The 15689-nt window shown below is 48.0% G+C and overlaps 2 protein-coding genes across 8 annotated transcripts in view; one reads left to right on the top strand and one right to left on the bottom strand.

The window, feature by feature from the left end:
- Positions 1–242: 242 nt before the first annotated feature.
- Positions 243–7627, top strand: TMEM216 (transmembrane protein 216). Of its 4 annotated transcripts, none has more exons than XM_040494955.1 (6): positions 275–383; positions 944–1045; positions 1151–1469; positions 1610–1702; positions 3616–3817; positions 4118–7627. In XM_040494955.1, exons 4-6 carry the CDS (start codon positions 1657–1659, stop codon positions 4131–4133), a joined length of 264 nt encoding a protein of 87 aa, XP_040350889.1. In that variant the 5' UTR covers positions 275–383; positions 944–1045; positions 1151–1469; positions 1610–1656; the 3' UTR covers positions 4134–7627. The 4 variants fall into 4 exon arrangements, with proteins under 4 accessions (XP_040350887.1, XP_040350889.1, XP_040350890.1 ...); XM_040494956.1 differs by having other exon boundaries at positions 1121–1469; XM_040494953.1 differs by lacking the exon at positions 1151–1469 and having other exon boundaries at positions 243–369.
- The window catches only part of CPSF7 (cleavage and polyadenylation specific factor 7), a 23642-nt gene continuing 15574 nt past the window's right edge, over positions 7622–15689 (bottom strand). For all 4 annotated transcript variants that reach the window (XM_040494946.1, XM_040494949.1, XM_040494947.1 and 1 more), the window contains exons 8-10: positions 15249–15417; positions 14430–14597; positions 7622–9639 (exon numbers count right to left, since the gene is read on the bottom strand). In XM_040494946.1, coding sequence (XP_040350880.1) covers positions 14435–14597; positions 15249–15417 — 332 coding nt within the window. In that variant the 3' untranslated portion in view covers positions 7622–9639; positions 14430–14434. The remainder of the gene's footprint in view (positions 9640–14429; positions 14598–15248; positions 15418–15689) is intronic.

Genomic DNA, 15689 nt, shown 5'->3' with positions numbered 1-15689 from the left:
AATCCCGCGGTCACACCGCCACAACTGACCACTTCTGCCAATGCATTGTCACCTGGGGCTGGGGGGGCCGAGAACTGTCCCTGCCCCGGAGCCCTGCGGCCGACGGCTTCGGGCGCAGCCGCTGACCCCCCTAAGCCTCAGCGAGCCGAAATCCCAGCGCAAGCCTTTTGCGCCGGCAGTCCTCCCCGCGCACGCGCAGCCTGCCCCCGGTCGGGCCCGGGCCCTGGAAGCCATAGAGTGCCGGGGATAAGCAGAGGGACCAGAAAGCCGGGGTCGCTCCATCTCCTGCTTCCGGCTGCGCCTCGCTGCTCTGGGAGCGGCTGTAGCGGCGTACGCAGTTTCCATGGAGACTGAAGATGGCGCCGCGAGGTGAGATTCCGGAGGTGTGTGAGTCGCTGGTCCTGATGCCTTCAGTGCCCCTCTCTCCCCTGCCAGAGCTCGACCTCAGCTCTTCTTCTCGGGTGTTAGGGACATCGCTCCTCACCTGTCCAGAGTGGGGTTCGAGCCCCACCCACGCTGAGTGCGTGAAGGTCTTGAGGTGCAGATCTCAGAAACTCCCCAATCCTGGGCTCGGCCTGTTCTAGGCAGGATCGGTTACAGATTTGCTGTGTGACCTGGAACAGGCCATTGTTGGCCTCTGCGCACCAGTTTCTTCTCCCAAATAGTGACGGGGTTAGATCTTAGAGCGGCCTTGCCTTTCACCCCGAAGCCGAGTCGAGTTGGACGGCGATTCCCGGGGAAAGGGGGGATTGAAGGAAGCCCCCTACACACACACGCACGCACGCACACACCTTCATCATCATCAATCGGAAGTGCCCCGAATGGCCTTTCCCACTACTGCGACCTCGTGTGTTCTTCAAGTTAGATACCGAACCATTCGAAGAACAGAGATTGAACAGAGATCGCCCCCCCCCCCACCTCTTTTTTGTGCTTATCTTTTCAGGTAAACGACTCTCCTCCACCCCGCTGGAAATCCTGTTCTTTCTGAACGGGTGGTATTATGCCACCTACTTCCTGCTGGAACTCTTCATATTTCTGTATAAAGGTAAGGCCTGGGGCTTGACTACCATTGGCCCCAACATCCCTTCCCCACTTCAGCCCAGAGCCAACTCCCATCAAGTGCCTTCTTATTTTTCATTCTTTCCTGTAGCTCCTCTTCGCTGCAAGGTAGAAGGCTCTTCATCATATGGCTTCTTTGAGAATGATTCAGTAGGAAGCCCCGCAGCAAGAATCTCCTGAGTTTGAGAAATGTGGGCTTCTTCATCCTTACTCTCCCTCATCGCCTCTTTTCAATACTGCACGTTAAGCTCATTGGTGACCCTCAGGATCTATTCAGCGGCCAGTGTACCCTTGTAGATCCGATCATTTTGGAGAATGGGGTCCTCACAGACTTTGGCTTAGGAGTAAAATCTCCTAATAATGCGCGTGCCTCCAACAGTCGCACTATGAGTTAACATATCCTGCAGCAGGTGAACAGATCCTGCCCATACCTTGTGAACTAGTTCATGGAAAGCTGATAAGACTCGTGCCCTCATTATCCCCAGGTGTGTGGGTGTTCTTGTGGGTGCCGGTGTATGCTGTTTGCAAACTCTGGCTTTTGTGTTGGCAGCTCTCCTCCTACCATACCCAACAGCCAATCTAGTCCTGGATGTGGTGATGCTCCTCCTTTACCTTGGAATTGAAGTGATCCGACTGTTTTTTGGTGAGTGTTGGCCAGAGAATCCTTCCATTCCCTCTGAGAAGAACTGCTACCTGTAACTTGATTAACCAGAACAAGTACATAACCTAGTCTCACAGTAAGAGATTGGATCTAGTGGGATGTCTCATTATGCCCTCTCTGAAGTTTCAAGCGGCTTCCTATTTTGGGTCAGATCTGTTTGTGTGTTGCTCTGTAGGGGCAGGAGTGGGCAGTAGCAGGAGATTTTAGATTGTTCCTCCCGAACTGCATAACTGCCAAGAGAGCCTGGTTCCTCTCCCTGGTTTGCTTGGGAGAATAGATTTACCTGGAAGGAACTCCATGTTCAAGGCAGTGCATGTCACCCGAGTCAGCACTCAGGTCCCTTCCACTTCTCTGAACAGGGGTTTCTGTAGGACAAGTTTATCCTCAGGTCTAGAGCAAACCTCCTATTAGTTAGAATAGCTCATCCCATAAAACACAAAGAAGAAACAATACTTCCAACACATGTAATGAAGGATGAAGAAGGTCCACATAAATCAATAAGGAAAAGACAACCTAATTTTAAAAACTGTTAAGGGACACGAATAGGCAGTTCCCATAAAAATAAGAAGAGGATCAACAATCATGATAAAATGCCCAAACTCAATAATAAAAAGCAAATTGAAACAACAAGGTAACAGTTTCATCCAGCAGATTAAAAGGATTTCCAGGGGCGCCTGGGTGGCGCAGTCGGTTAAGCGTCCGACTTCAGCCAGGTCACGATCTCGCGGTCCGGGAGTTCGAGCCCCGCGTCAGGCTCTGGGCTGATGGCTCAGAGCCTGGAGCCTGTTTCCGATTCTGTGTCTCCCTCTCTCTCTGCCCCTCCCCCGTTCATGCTCTGTCTCTCTCTGTCCCAAAAAAAAAAAAAAATAATAAATAAAAAAAATAAATAAAAGGATTTCCAAATACCTAGCATTAGATTGGGTGTGAGGACCAGGTCTCTATATTCCCACACTCTTTGGGAACGTAAATTACAGCAGTCATTTTGCTAATCGTTTTGCCATGTAAAATTGTATTCTTGGATCTAACAATTACACTTCTAAAACTGGGTGAAAAAAACAAACACTTCCACAGATATGTAAAGATATCGATGTGTTTTGTAACCTGAAAACATTAGAGGGGTGCCTGGCTGGGTCGGTCATGGAGTGAGCGACTCTTGACTTTGGCTTGTGAGTTCAAGCCCCAAGTTGGGTGTAGAGATTACTTAAAATAATACATTCTTAAGAAAAAAAGAAATTAGAAACAACCTAAACATCTGTCAGTACAGGATTAGTTAAATTATGGAATTGCTTCAGTGAAATCGTTCATAGCGATTAAGAAAAGAATAAGGTAGTTACATGTGGCAAGCTGTCTAACTCCTGTTAAATGGGAAAAAAATGTAAGTTGAAAACAGTATGTAGAGTATGATTCCATTTTTATAATAATAGTAATATGTAAGTATACACACATAACAAAATCTGAAACAATATACATCGTTCCATAAGAATGGCTATCTCCAGTGAGGAATCATGGGGTCTTTTTAGTTTCTAGATTTTCTAAAATTATTTTCTGTATTTGTATTAGTTGGAAAGTTTTCAATGATTATATAATTAAAAAAAATATTTCTCCCCAAGTAAAGAACCCATTGTCCCAGAGTGGGAGCCAGACCTGAAGCAGGACCTTTGGAGTGAATGACTCCAACCCTAATGGCTCCTCCAAAGCCTCTCATTTTGAGCACAGAGGGACCCCACTTATAATCCTGCCCATCTCCATTCAGGACCAGTTTTCTCTGCCTTGCCGGTCCATCCCATCCCATCCCATCCCATCCCATCCCATCCCATCCCATCCCATCCCCCCATTTTCTCTGAGCCCAGGGAAAGCAGGCCACTGGAGGTGACCCCATGGGCTGTGTCTGACAGGTACCAAGGGAAACCTCTGCCAACGAAAGATGCCACTTGGTATTAGTGTGGCCTTGACCTTCCCATCTGCCATGATGGCCTCCTATTACCTGCTGCTACAGACCTACGTGCTCCGCCTGGAAGCCATTATGAACAGCATCTTGCTTTTCTTCTGTGGTTCCGAGCTGCTGCTTGAGGTGCTCACCCTGACTGCTTTCTCCAGGTACTGCTGCTGAGGGACCATTTCCTGTCACCTGAGGGTTGGGTTCCCATCCCGTCCTAGGGAGGGATTCATTGTTCTTCTGAAGCCTGACGGGTCTCTAAAGGATTGCTAAGGGGAAAGAGGTGTCTGTGAGATTGCTTTTCCTATTTAGGGTAGACCGTTACCCAGGGAAGACATTCTCCTTGTTCTTTGGGGCCAAGAGGCTTGGAATATAGGCTTGGAATATAGAACAGTTCAGGCCAGTCGCTTTTGTTCACTGGTCTTTTAACATTTTCTTTCTTTCTTTCTTTCTGCCATCAGTATGGACAGGATTTGAAGTGCAAAAATTTCAGCCAGCAGTCCTCAGGGGCTGAGACCACAGATACTTCTGGTCTTTAGGCACACCAGTGAGAAGTGGTGGGTCACGTTGTCCCGGGAAAGTTGCAGCTTTTCCTCAACACAGATATTTGGGCAACAAACTGAGCATCAGGCCACTGGGCATCATCTTCTAAACAAGGACCATCAGCCTGAGAGACTGTTCTACACACCAGTGTAGGGAGGGGCAAGGCTGTCCCAAGCTGGCCCTTCTCAGAACCAGTTCCCTGCTGCCCTCAAGTCCTCTGTGATCCTTGTGGCCAGAGCCTCTTGTGTGGACCACGGAGGCTCGTTGGGCTTCCAGCAGGACTGGAGCCCCACACTCCCCGTACGTGCCGTGCCACCCCTGTCACCCAAGCACAGAGAGCCTCAGGATGTCTGCCCCTAGAGTGACGCAAAAGCCTCTCACCTCATTCCTCAGAGACTGAGCTCCGGAACTTTTTTAGTAGCTCATAGTGTTATTTTTCTACTCTCATCATGAAACAAACATTATTTTATAATAAACATGTATTTTCCATCATGGGGGTTGCAGCCTTTTTCTTACGGCACCTGTCCCTAGAATTTCATCCACAAGGGAAGGGAGCGACTGTCCCGGCAGGTTTTTCTCAGGCTGTGCTCGGCGACCCAGCGTGAACGCAAAGGCAGCGATGACTTTCTTCCCCCAGCGGTAGCCTAGATTAATCCCTAAAGGCAGCAGTTTCCGTATCTTCTTCAGGCCTGTCATCCTGTAAAAGACTCTGCTTTATATTCTTTGCCTCTGCCCCCAATCCCGCATCCCCGCGTCTTTTCCCTCCTTCCTCTTACAGACAGCTGTCAGCTGCTTTCCAGAGTGAGGCATAAATAATTGGAAGAGGTATAGTCAAAACTTGGCAGCATTTTTGTCATCTAGTTTAAAATTTCAATTTAATGTAAAAGGAAACCCTTTTTTTTTTTTTTTAATAAGCTGGGGAAATATTGTCCTATCTTAGTACATCATTCCCTTCTCCAAGCAAGAGAAATATTGTCCTGAGTACATCATTCCCTTCTCCAAGCGACCAGCTTTAAACCTGTTTCTCATCTTACTTGGTAGTGGCTTTTTTTTGTTTATTTTTCTAAGTCCCAGGACACATGACAGAATTCACTTTAGAAACCCTTGAGCCATATGGCTCTTTGCTATCAGATGAATCCTCTGATATCTACTCTTGCTCCCTGTAGAAAGTGAATTGGTCTTTAAGTGTTTTCATGCTGGTTTTTAATTCTGCTTATTTCCTGGGATTGAGCTCATTTTCATCCTGTGAAGGTCACCGCTGTCCAAAGCACTGAGACTTTTCTCGTTTCCTACCTCTTCTGTGTCCTTGCCTCCTAGCTGCCTTTGGGGTCTATCCGAAAGCTATAGTAGACAGGTGTAATCAACCACGAGAAACAGTCACAAAAAATCCAGTGGGAACCTCCCTGATATTTGTCACAAACCCCGCTAATCCCCTGACTTTTCTGCTGCTCACACTGCTTTCTCTATCTGTGCTTTGAAGAAGTTGCTGGCATCAAACTGGACAGGAACTTTTTCCATGGCCTCCCCGTTTCTTCGAGAGGTTCAGTGGTTAAGGTCACTCTCCTGGCAACACAGATAAAGGAATGAAAGACTCTGTTGAAGTTTAGAGTTGGCTTATAATTTAAAACGGACCTTAGAAATGAATCTAATCCCCCACCTTGCAGGCTTAGCGATGAGGAACAGCCAAGCCTCACACACCTGGTTAAACAGCTGGAAATAGAAACCTTGTCTGAGGAGTCTCCGTTTAGATCAAGCAAACTCTATTTCAACAGGTACCGCTTGAGGAAGAGAAGGAGTGGTTGAAAATGGGGATAGGCTACAACAGGAAGTCCCCTCATTTTTTCATGCTTATCTGGGAGCTTCGTGCCTCTTGCTTCCTGTGTATGGCTCCACCCATGTTCAATCTTCCTGGTGCTTGTTGGAGCCACCTGTGCGGGTGCAGTCACACCAGAGTAGAAAGAACATCATTCAACAGACACCGAGGCAGCAGAGGACAGGAATGAGGACAGCTAGCCTTTCAGGGTCAGTGTGGTACAGTGGAGAGGACCTGAGTGAAGGAGCAGGCCGTGGTTATAGGTGCTGGTAGAGACCTGCTCAGATATTCACACTCGTGGCTAGAGCTTGTCAAGTGACTGCAGTGGCCATCTCTAGAGGCTGAGTTGTGGCCCAGTTCAGGAAGCACTTTGGACCCACAGATTCAGGTTTCTGGCTCTATACCCTGACAGCAATGTGTAGGAGACTACTGTCCCATCCAGGGCCTGGCAGAGTATATTTTAATCCATGCTTCGATCCTAGGAGGCAGAAAATCAACTTGAATGTGAAGTCAACTTGTGTCTGAGCACATTTAGCTTAAAAAGTAAGAGTTGGGATTTGAGCCTAGAGTAACCCAAAGGTCATCCCTTTCTGTACCACCATGGTAGCTCTCCGATGAAGGATGTGTTTCCTTCTCTAAGCCACCAGTCCTCACGCTTTACTTTACATGAAAGTCATCTGGAGCTTAAAAAGTAGGTTTCTAGATTTCACGCAGAAGTGGATGCAGGCAGAGAAGAGGCACTTTTAGCAAGCACAGCATGTACCTGAGACGCAGGGGACCACGTTACTGGCCTGGACTAAGCACACTTACTTCCCTCACGCTGCTTCTGGTCATAGAGCTTCTGGGGCTCTCCCTCCCCCTGGAAGTGTTTTTTTATGCCAGTCTTGCCTGTGCTCGTCCCAATACTCATTCACTATCACCTGATCTCTGGTTCATCTTTTTATACATGTGACTCTCCTCTTGCTCACCTGGCTTTCTGGAATTCCAAGGAACTGACTCACAACACTTGGCTGAACTTTCCAAATGTGTACTTCCCGACGTTTAGACAGCAATCCAGTTTCCAAAACACGTTCACGTTATCTCTGATTCTTAAGACACCCCTGTGTGGAAGGCAGAATAGCTGTTCTCAGCTCAGAGGAGACAGGCTATGCTGCTGTCAACAGCCAGGTAAACAGACGGTGGAAGCAGGCACTGCGAGCACACTTCCTAAGTCCAGGCAGAGGAATCTTCCCTTCCTGAGCGTGAGAACATCAGAACATTCTCCTTACTCTGAGCATGAATCTTAGGGATCTTAAAGGATAAAGGACTTGGAATGTTTCTTTCCCTAGGTTAGATGGCTAAGGAAGAAGGCTAAGCCTCAAGGGGGGGCACTTCCAAAGGTTTGCACTAGAGGCCTCCTCGGTGCACCACAGGCGCCCGGGTGCCCGCCAGGCGATTCCAGCCGAGGGCTCAGGGTTCCGCTACCATCCCACAGACTCTCCATCAGCCCATGCCCACGTCCCAGACACCTCAACAAATCTATTCAATGCAGAATCCATAAAACAGCTCACACCCCATTTATTATTTAAAAATATTTTGTTACAAAAGGAAAAAAATACAATGCAGTATAAAAGATTGACAGCGTCATCAAGTTTATTACACAATTTTCAACCTATCAGAAAGACAAACAAATCACCGACAACAGGGGGACGGGGCCTTGGCTTTTTTGAGGGCTGGGTTTTTTTTTTTTTTTTTTTTTTCCTTTTGCTATCAGGAAATAAAACTAAAATTTGTGTCATTGAGTAAAAACAAAACAAAAGTGGGGAGAAAAAAATTCTCCGGGTAAACGGCTTTTCTGGTATTCTATATATTTTCTTCCTTAAACTGTCACCTTACTTGGTTTTCTCTACATTTTAAAAAGACACCCGGAGCTGCTCTTGAGGATAAGCACATCACTTAACACTTGGCCAGTTGGGCGGGGGGCCGTGTTCTGAAGTGGAGGTGGGGATGGGGTTGGGGGACAGGGGGAAAAAAGCTACAAACCTGTAGCCTCTGTCCCAAGGGAATGTGCCTCTCCAACCCTGGGGGGACCCCTCACTGACTGACTGAGGGCTATGTCAGAAACGTGCAGGGAACAGAGGAAGGGTTCGGTCCCACTCAGTCTCTCCCCTCTGAGCCAGAAGGGTCTCCAGTGACCCTACGTCTCACATGCCAAGTCTCATCTCACACGCCACGTCTCTTCTCGTGTCAGATGTCACATGCCCTGTAAATGCAGGCAGAAACAGCACCCATCGCCCCATGGGTACCGCAGGACCCCGTTGCCGCTTCTTCCTTCAGCAGCAACCACATCACAACTTAGATGTTATGGGAAAAGCAGTTCCATTTGCCTGTGTAGAAAACGGCCCCCAGAGTGGTGGTCCTTAGAACTCTGAGCTGAACTCATTCAAGTCAGGCTCCACTTCTTCCTTGCTCCCCATTAGAGGCAGGAAGTGCCTCCACGTAGAGCGAGGGGAGCTATTAAGTCAACAGTCAAAAGGTGGAAAGACACCACGTTTGTGACTTTACCTGCCTACTAGTGCCAGGTTATCCCACGATAAGTAAAGGTATGTACCTGGAGGATGTAAGCCCCTGCTCACATCGAACCTGAAAACAGAAAAGCCTATGGAAGTAGGCTCTCTCTTGCCCAGCTTGCCTCCTCTCCCACTCCTCCTGGTACTTCACAAGGGTTCTTCGTTGCTGAGGTCCGATGTCCCCATCTCCCAGTGGCAGTATCTTCCTCTAAAACAAGGAAGCAGCCTTCTTGGGGGAGGGGCTCCACGTGTGAAATGGAAAAGCCCCAGGAAAGGGAACACCTAGTACAGCTGGTTATTGCAAGAGGCGACCAAGCACGAAGCAGCAGAGGGTGGTAAGTGGCGCTGCCGGCTCCCCGGCAGAAAGCGACCTCAGGGGCCTTCTCTGCTCAGGAGGGGCAGGTCCACTGAGGCGGCTGGGCGGCAGGGGGCCGGAAAGGTTTGGCCCTTTGGGAGGTCAGGGAAACCAACCGTCAATATGTAAGAGGGAAACGCAAGAACAGGAGAGGCTTCTCATAAGGGAATTTCTGTTCTCAGGGTCCCTCTCAAAGGGCTGGGAGGGTAAAGGAGTTAAACAAAGAAGTGGTATGTTAGCAAGGGGTTTGGACCCTCTTGGCCCCATCAAACCTAGTGCTGAGGGCAGGACCCCGGGCGTATTTTGGCGCACCCAGTCCCTCTCCTAGATCCTGCAGGGAGGATCCATCTTCTTTGGGAAGAGAGCCTTCCCGCCAACCTCACCACTGAACCACTCCTGGAGAATCAGAAACTCCTACGTTTCCTTGGACAGAGCACCATTCTCTATGGAGACCAGGGGCCTGGACATGTTTTCTTCCTGTCTGCCACCCCTCCCAACCACACGAAGTCTTTAGGTTCGTTCCCCTGACAAACAGGAGGTGTGGGATTGGGAGGGCCGCCAGGCAACCTTCAATCCTGTAGGGCAGAGGGTATTCCCTGGGTGTCTGAAGGGGGTTAGGGGCTTGGAGGAAGGGGGAGGGGTGGAGTGGCCTCCGTCCTTTAGTCCTGATCAAGGTGAGGAGATGCAAGTCCATTAAAAAAACATTTGCTTCCAACCAGACTCCTGCAATGAGAACATCAGAAGAAAAGAAAGAAAACGCAAGTTAGAGGTTACTTTCCGAATGATGGGCTTCTATGAACGACACTGGCATTTTTCTCAAGTTACCACATACGAAGTAGCGCATATACACGGACTGCAAGCCTGGGAGGGTGAAAGCAAGCAGGCAAGACTGTCCGGGGGCGTCCGGCACTGTGAGCAGCGACGGAGAGGCTGCAGGAGCTACGGTGAGCAGAAAGAGAAAGCAGGGGCATCTCACTTTGAGGTTAGGGGGAAACAGACCATGAAAAGAGCTCTCAAAGCAGTTTGATTGGAAAGTAGGCTTTGGCTGGAAAAGTACGGAAACTCCAACATTTCAAGAAAAGCTGCTCTAAGGGAATATGGGGAGTTTAAAGCCTGTTTCAGAAAATCTATTTTGAGCAAGTCCTAGCTTACCTTAAGGGGAGGGGTAAACATCTGGAAACGGGAGGCACAAGCGTTAAGAAAACAAGCAGGTACACGACCAAATCTACTGACTCCAAACACCCAGGAGGCCCTGTCAGGGAGCTTGTACTTACACAGGAGACTCCTATACTTTTCTTTTAAAGAAGCCCCGTTTAAAACAGACTCCAGTGTCTACGAGAACACTTGTGCAGGCACACGTGCAAAGAGCCAGGGATGTTCTAAGCTGTACTAAAGGGATTTTAAGTCTTTACCCAGATGACAGCTCTGAGTGAAAGACCAAGAAGCATCCTAATACCAAGCAAGAGTGATCTGGCCAGGCCCCAACAGAAAGCAAGGAATGGAAGTAAAAGAATCGGCAGTTACCATCCAAGAAACCCAAAAGCACAAGTAAGAACTTCTGCCCAACAGTAAGGTACTGCTAAGCTACTTGTCACATCGCTACCAAACTTATAAGGTCCCTAGTACGTTCAACTCTGTTCCAAGCTGCAGTACCAGTAAGCGGGGGGTGGGGGGTGGGTGGGTGAGAGGTAGCTGGATCAATCTGACCATATAAGACAAAATTAATCACTAACAGGAAAAAGGGAGATTAAATTTGGGCTTAGGATGTCTACTAATGGCCAAACCAGCAACACAGCCTCCACACGAATGCTCACTCTTTATGTATGCACTTCTGTGACCTAGAGGGGCTATCCGAGAAAAACACATCCATAAGCTACCTGATCCTTCTACGTTCTGAAATGGCACTATTTCGGCTTGGGATCTTCAGAATCTGTTACAGAAGCCTGTGTTTTCCGGTTTCTCTAAATACCTGTGCTGGCAGATGTCTGTCTCATTTTCTATATGGGAAAACTGAAGCCCTCAGTGCCTTCTCCATTTCTCACCATTGGGGTTTCTGAATCTCTGCATCGGATCCAAACTGAACACAATGTTTAGTTTTCACTGGACCAGGAGGATGGGAACGAGGTGAGAATGACCATCTTAAATAGGATAATATCCCCAAATAATGAGCCAATAGCCAAGAACTACAGGAAGTTGAAGCCAAAGCCACAGATTACCTAAGAATATCCTCAAATTCCAAAGCATACACCTGTATACCCCAAAAGAGATATAATTTGGGAATTGTCCCTACAAAGCAAAACATGAAGGATAACTAGTACATCAGGAGACGTAAACTGTAGCACCCAATTCTTAGAGGTTACGGTTACATCTGCTGGTAATGTTTGGATGCAGGCAGAAGCCAAAGTGGGCCAATCAGACTTCATGCCCCAGTGCTGGTGTCCATCCTGAGGAAGGATGGAGAAAAAAGGTTGCTGTTCAATTGCTGCCTCTAGACAGAAGACACCATTTGCTCTCAGGAAACGCCTGTCTATACAATATAAACACTATTCTTTTCTAACTAAAAGGTGTTGTATGTAGAACCTGCAAGGTTCTCCAGATATATGGGCCCATGTACATCTCCCCAACATGAGATCTCCTACGTCACAATTTGGCGACTGCAGATAGAACGAAGAGTCCTTAGGATGAGGATGTGAGAAACTGACATTTTTGGGGTGTCTCAATCAGTTCTTTGGACTAGTTATTCGGAGGGAATAACCAACGTATCTAAAGGGTAAAAAATGGGGAACTGGAAAACCCATCGCAGAGTTCCTTTTCCTTGTCTTGTCATAGGCCTGCACAGACCAAATGACTTTTCTGGGTACTGGGTTAAGGGATTCTTCAGTCATCCAAATGGAATCACCCTAATGGAAGAAACGGTCCCATTTTACAGGTGGGAGAAATGAAGCAAAAGGACAGCTAAAGTCTCAGGTTCAGATGTTCAGTCCCCAAAGTACTAATTATCAGTGGATCTCACAAGTTCTCTATCAAAAGGCTGTGAAAAGCAAAGCCACCAGGAATGGTGACATGCAGGGACATGTTCTAACTGCTGAACTGAATGTAGCCCCAGAGACTACAATCCGTGCTCTGCACTGACAAGTGCCTCCCTCGTCACTGTTCTCCTAGTCTCCACTCTGAAGGACCTACACTGTGAGCAGCAGGATTGGGGAAGGGGGGACACTGGACCCACAGCAACACTAGCAACTGTGCTAGCTCAAACAAGAGAAGGCAGATGCTGCCGCTGCCACCGAAGGGTGAGACAGGGACAAAGGTCTACCCCAATGCCTAGCTCTCCTGCCCACTGTGAGGCCAAATTAGCCAAGGGCTATTAGCAGCTCCACCTCCCCTCAAGTCTGTTTTTCTGGAAGATATATGGGCACCTTCTCAAACTCAACCTGTTGCAGAATCTAGAAAGAAGTATCTGGAACCCACAGCCTAACTGTTGATTTTATGTGGACTACCTTAGATTCCAGTGATCTCAAGCGCTCTAAAATTTTGTGGAATAAATAAGTGGTTTAAGAACAGAGAAGGAGGGGCGCCTGGGTGGCTCAGTAGGTTAACTGCCTGACTTTGGCTCAGGTCCTGATCTCATCGTTCATGAGTTCAAGCCCCGCATCGGGCTCTCTGCTGTCAGTGCAGAGCCTGCTCCAGATCCTCTCTCTGCCCCTCTCCCACCTCTCAAAAATAAAACTAAAAAAGAAGGGAAGCAGTTAAAAAGTTTCACTTTTCATTTTCCCACTTATTCGCCTCCTACAAAAGACGACAGAAAAGAATTTCCAGCTCTAACTGCTTAAATTAATGGCGGATAATGCCAAACAACAAAGTAGAAGGCGGCACCACATAACAGAACTTTCTTGTTAGCAGGTTGTCAGCAGGCCTAACACCACAGTTTCTGCCCACAGTCCCACCATTGCGTGTGAAGCACAGGTACTCTCAGGTAGCGGGAGGCTTTCCTTCCCCTTCTTCATCCAGTCATCCATCCAGCCACCCCTCAGACACGACAGAACCGCTCCTAAGCCTCACCCCTCCTCACCCTGTTACTTCAGACCAACCAAACTGGCAAAAAAAACCCCAGGACACCTTCGTAACACACTTGACGTGAAACCACAATGTTGAAAAGAGCCCCCCCCCCCCCGGTCACCTGGGTCAGTCAGTAGCCTCCGGGAACCACGAACAGACCACCATCCCAGCCAGAGTCTAGACTACCCCTAAAGGTCTCCATGGAAACAGAATCAACAATCACTCCTGCTTGCTTATAGACTAGAAACAATCTTCACTGGAAGTATTCTTTCAGTTGGGATTACTAAGCTGGTAGGACATAACTGGGAACTATGGGGCCCCTGCCCCCATCCCCCAAGGTCTGTCTGAGAATGAAGACCGAGAAAAAGCAGGGTTGAGATATGTGGAGGGATGAAGTTCTGAGGGCACAGCTGGAGCCCCTGGATCCAGCCTACCCTTACTCAACTTCTTCATTACCGGAGTTAAAAAGGTCCCCCCCACAACTCTTCTGCTTTTGCTTTGGAAAAAAACAAAAAAAACAAAAAAAACCCATAGGACTGTCAATGAGATTTTTTCCCCCCAAAACAAATGTATCCTTCCATTGAAGTATCCTCCACACTATTACATTAAATATGATTTTTTTTAGATCAGCCTTCTCCTCTGACTAAAGTATCCGGAGTTTCAAAATCTTTTTAATAGATATTAATTCTTAAAATCATTAATGCTGTGCCTTTTGAAAACTAACAAGAAGGCAATGGTCTTACTTTTTGTCTTGGTCAGTTCTCCTGATCTCTTACTTGCAAGTTTGGTGGGGTGAAAACAGAAGTGGCTATCGTCTATTGAGAACTTGGTATGTGACAAGTCCTACGAGCGCTAAATGCTCTACATGGACTGTCTCACTGAATTCAACAATTCGGGGAGACAGCTGTTTTTATTATCTTCATTCCCAAATGAGGAAACTGAAGAACAAAGTAATAAGGCCCACAGGGGTGCCTAGGTGGCTCAATTGGTTAAGCGTCCTGTAAAACGTCCGACTCTTGGTTTCGGCTCGGGTCATGATCTCACGGTTCGGGAGATCTCAAGCCCCATGCGTGGCTCTCCACCAAGTGTGTAGCTTGTTTGGGATTCTCTCTCTCCCTCTCTCTCTCAAAATAAATAAATAAACTTAAAAACAACAACAACAAAATAATACGGCCTGCAGACACTGTGCTCTCAGCCCAGACGCCATGCTGTCTCCCAGGTACGAGCTTAGCTAAGACAGACAAGACACAGACAAAACCAGCACAATCTCAGGTCCATTTCAGGGCGAGTCTTCTCCAAACGAGCCCCAAATCTGCCCTCCTCAACTTCCGGTTACCTAAGTCAAAAGTCCTCCCTTCCCCTTTATTTGCTTTAAAGAGAGAGAGCAAAATCTTTGCCGTAAGTATTTTTCCTTTCACACAAGGTGTCCCGCAGCCAGGAACAGGGCCTCGTCCCACCTTTCTCAGTGGTGCCGGTCCCGCTCTCTATCCCGGTGCCGCTCATGCTCCCGGTTCCTTTCTTGGAAATAATCATCATGTCGATCTTCGTTATGAAGCAGGTCCCGATGCCTCCTGCTGCTCTCCCGGGACCGGCTAGGTGACCTCTCTCGGGATCGATGTCTTTTCCTATTAGAAAGATCCTTCAGCCTCACTCAGAGGACCTACCACACGCCTTCCAAGAGTGTTGTGTTTCGGTGTCTTCTGGTATTTGTCTGAACCACTTTTCTAGCTTGGGCCCAATGTCTGAGGATTTAGCTCTTTGAGGACTCGTCTTTTTTTGGGGAAACAGTAACAGTCAAGTTTGTTGAGATCTTACTAATGTATCAGGCACAGTGCTAAGAGCTTTACATGCTTCTCTCACCTCATCTTTATGACAGGTCGGTACGATAAGTACTACTGTTGTCCCCTTTTTAAAAATGAGAAAAATGAGGTTTGGAAAGCCGAGTGACTTCCATACTCAAAGTCACACAGGTACTTAGAAGCAGAACGGAGATTCAAATCCAAGCACGTATGGCTCCAAAGCCCACGTTCTTAACTATGCCAGTCTATCTTTATTCCTAAATAGCCCACTGCCTCACCCAACACAGGTTCCAGACATCACGTCATTTGTCAACACAGGTGTTTGACTAACTCCTTCCCCTTAAAGATGTTACAGGGCTAGATCTGCTCTTTCAGCCAGGGCCTTGCCAGACCCCCTGGGCTCTTTTCCTCCCCCTGCCAATCCCTGGAAGAGTGCTACTCAGGGCTGGGAGGCCGCGGAAGCAACCAACAACTCACCTGGACGAGCTCCCGCTGGCACCCACACTGTAGGACTTGGCTTCAATGCCATGAAGACAGTCCTTAAGAGAGGAGATGAGGACACGGCAACGCTCATCATTGGCGACCCGGGACTGTTTGATAACAGCAATGGCTGTGAGCAGCGTCTCAATCGCGTCACTGTAATCCCCTGACAGGGGACGGATGGGAAAGGCCAACGATGAGCAGAGGCAGTAGACTATCGGGACCAAAAGGAGAACTCAGGAGGACACAAATCAAGAGTAACTAGCTGTCCCACAGAACCATGGTAAAATGGACGAGGCAGAAGTGGCAGGTATAAAGCTGGATGGCACCTATATTCCAATGGTCTGGAATCAGACTGACGTTCTCAGATGTTGCTAGTGGATGTACAAACTGGTGCGTGGTTGTCTGAGGGCGACTGGACGACATCCGTTAAAATAA

Source organism: Herpailurus yagouaroundi, unplaced genomic scaffold (genome assembly GCF_014898765.1).
Source record: "Herpailurus yagouaroundi ecotype Mexico unplaced genomic scaffold, PumYag 187, whole genome shotgun sequence".
NCBI lineage: Eukaryota > Metazoa > Chordata > Mammalia > Carnivora > Felidae > Herpailurus > Herpailurus yagouaroundi.
Note: the sequence above shows the minus strand (reverse complement) of the source record. Positions and strands in the feature narration are given on the sequence as shown.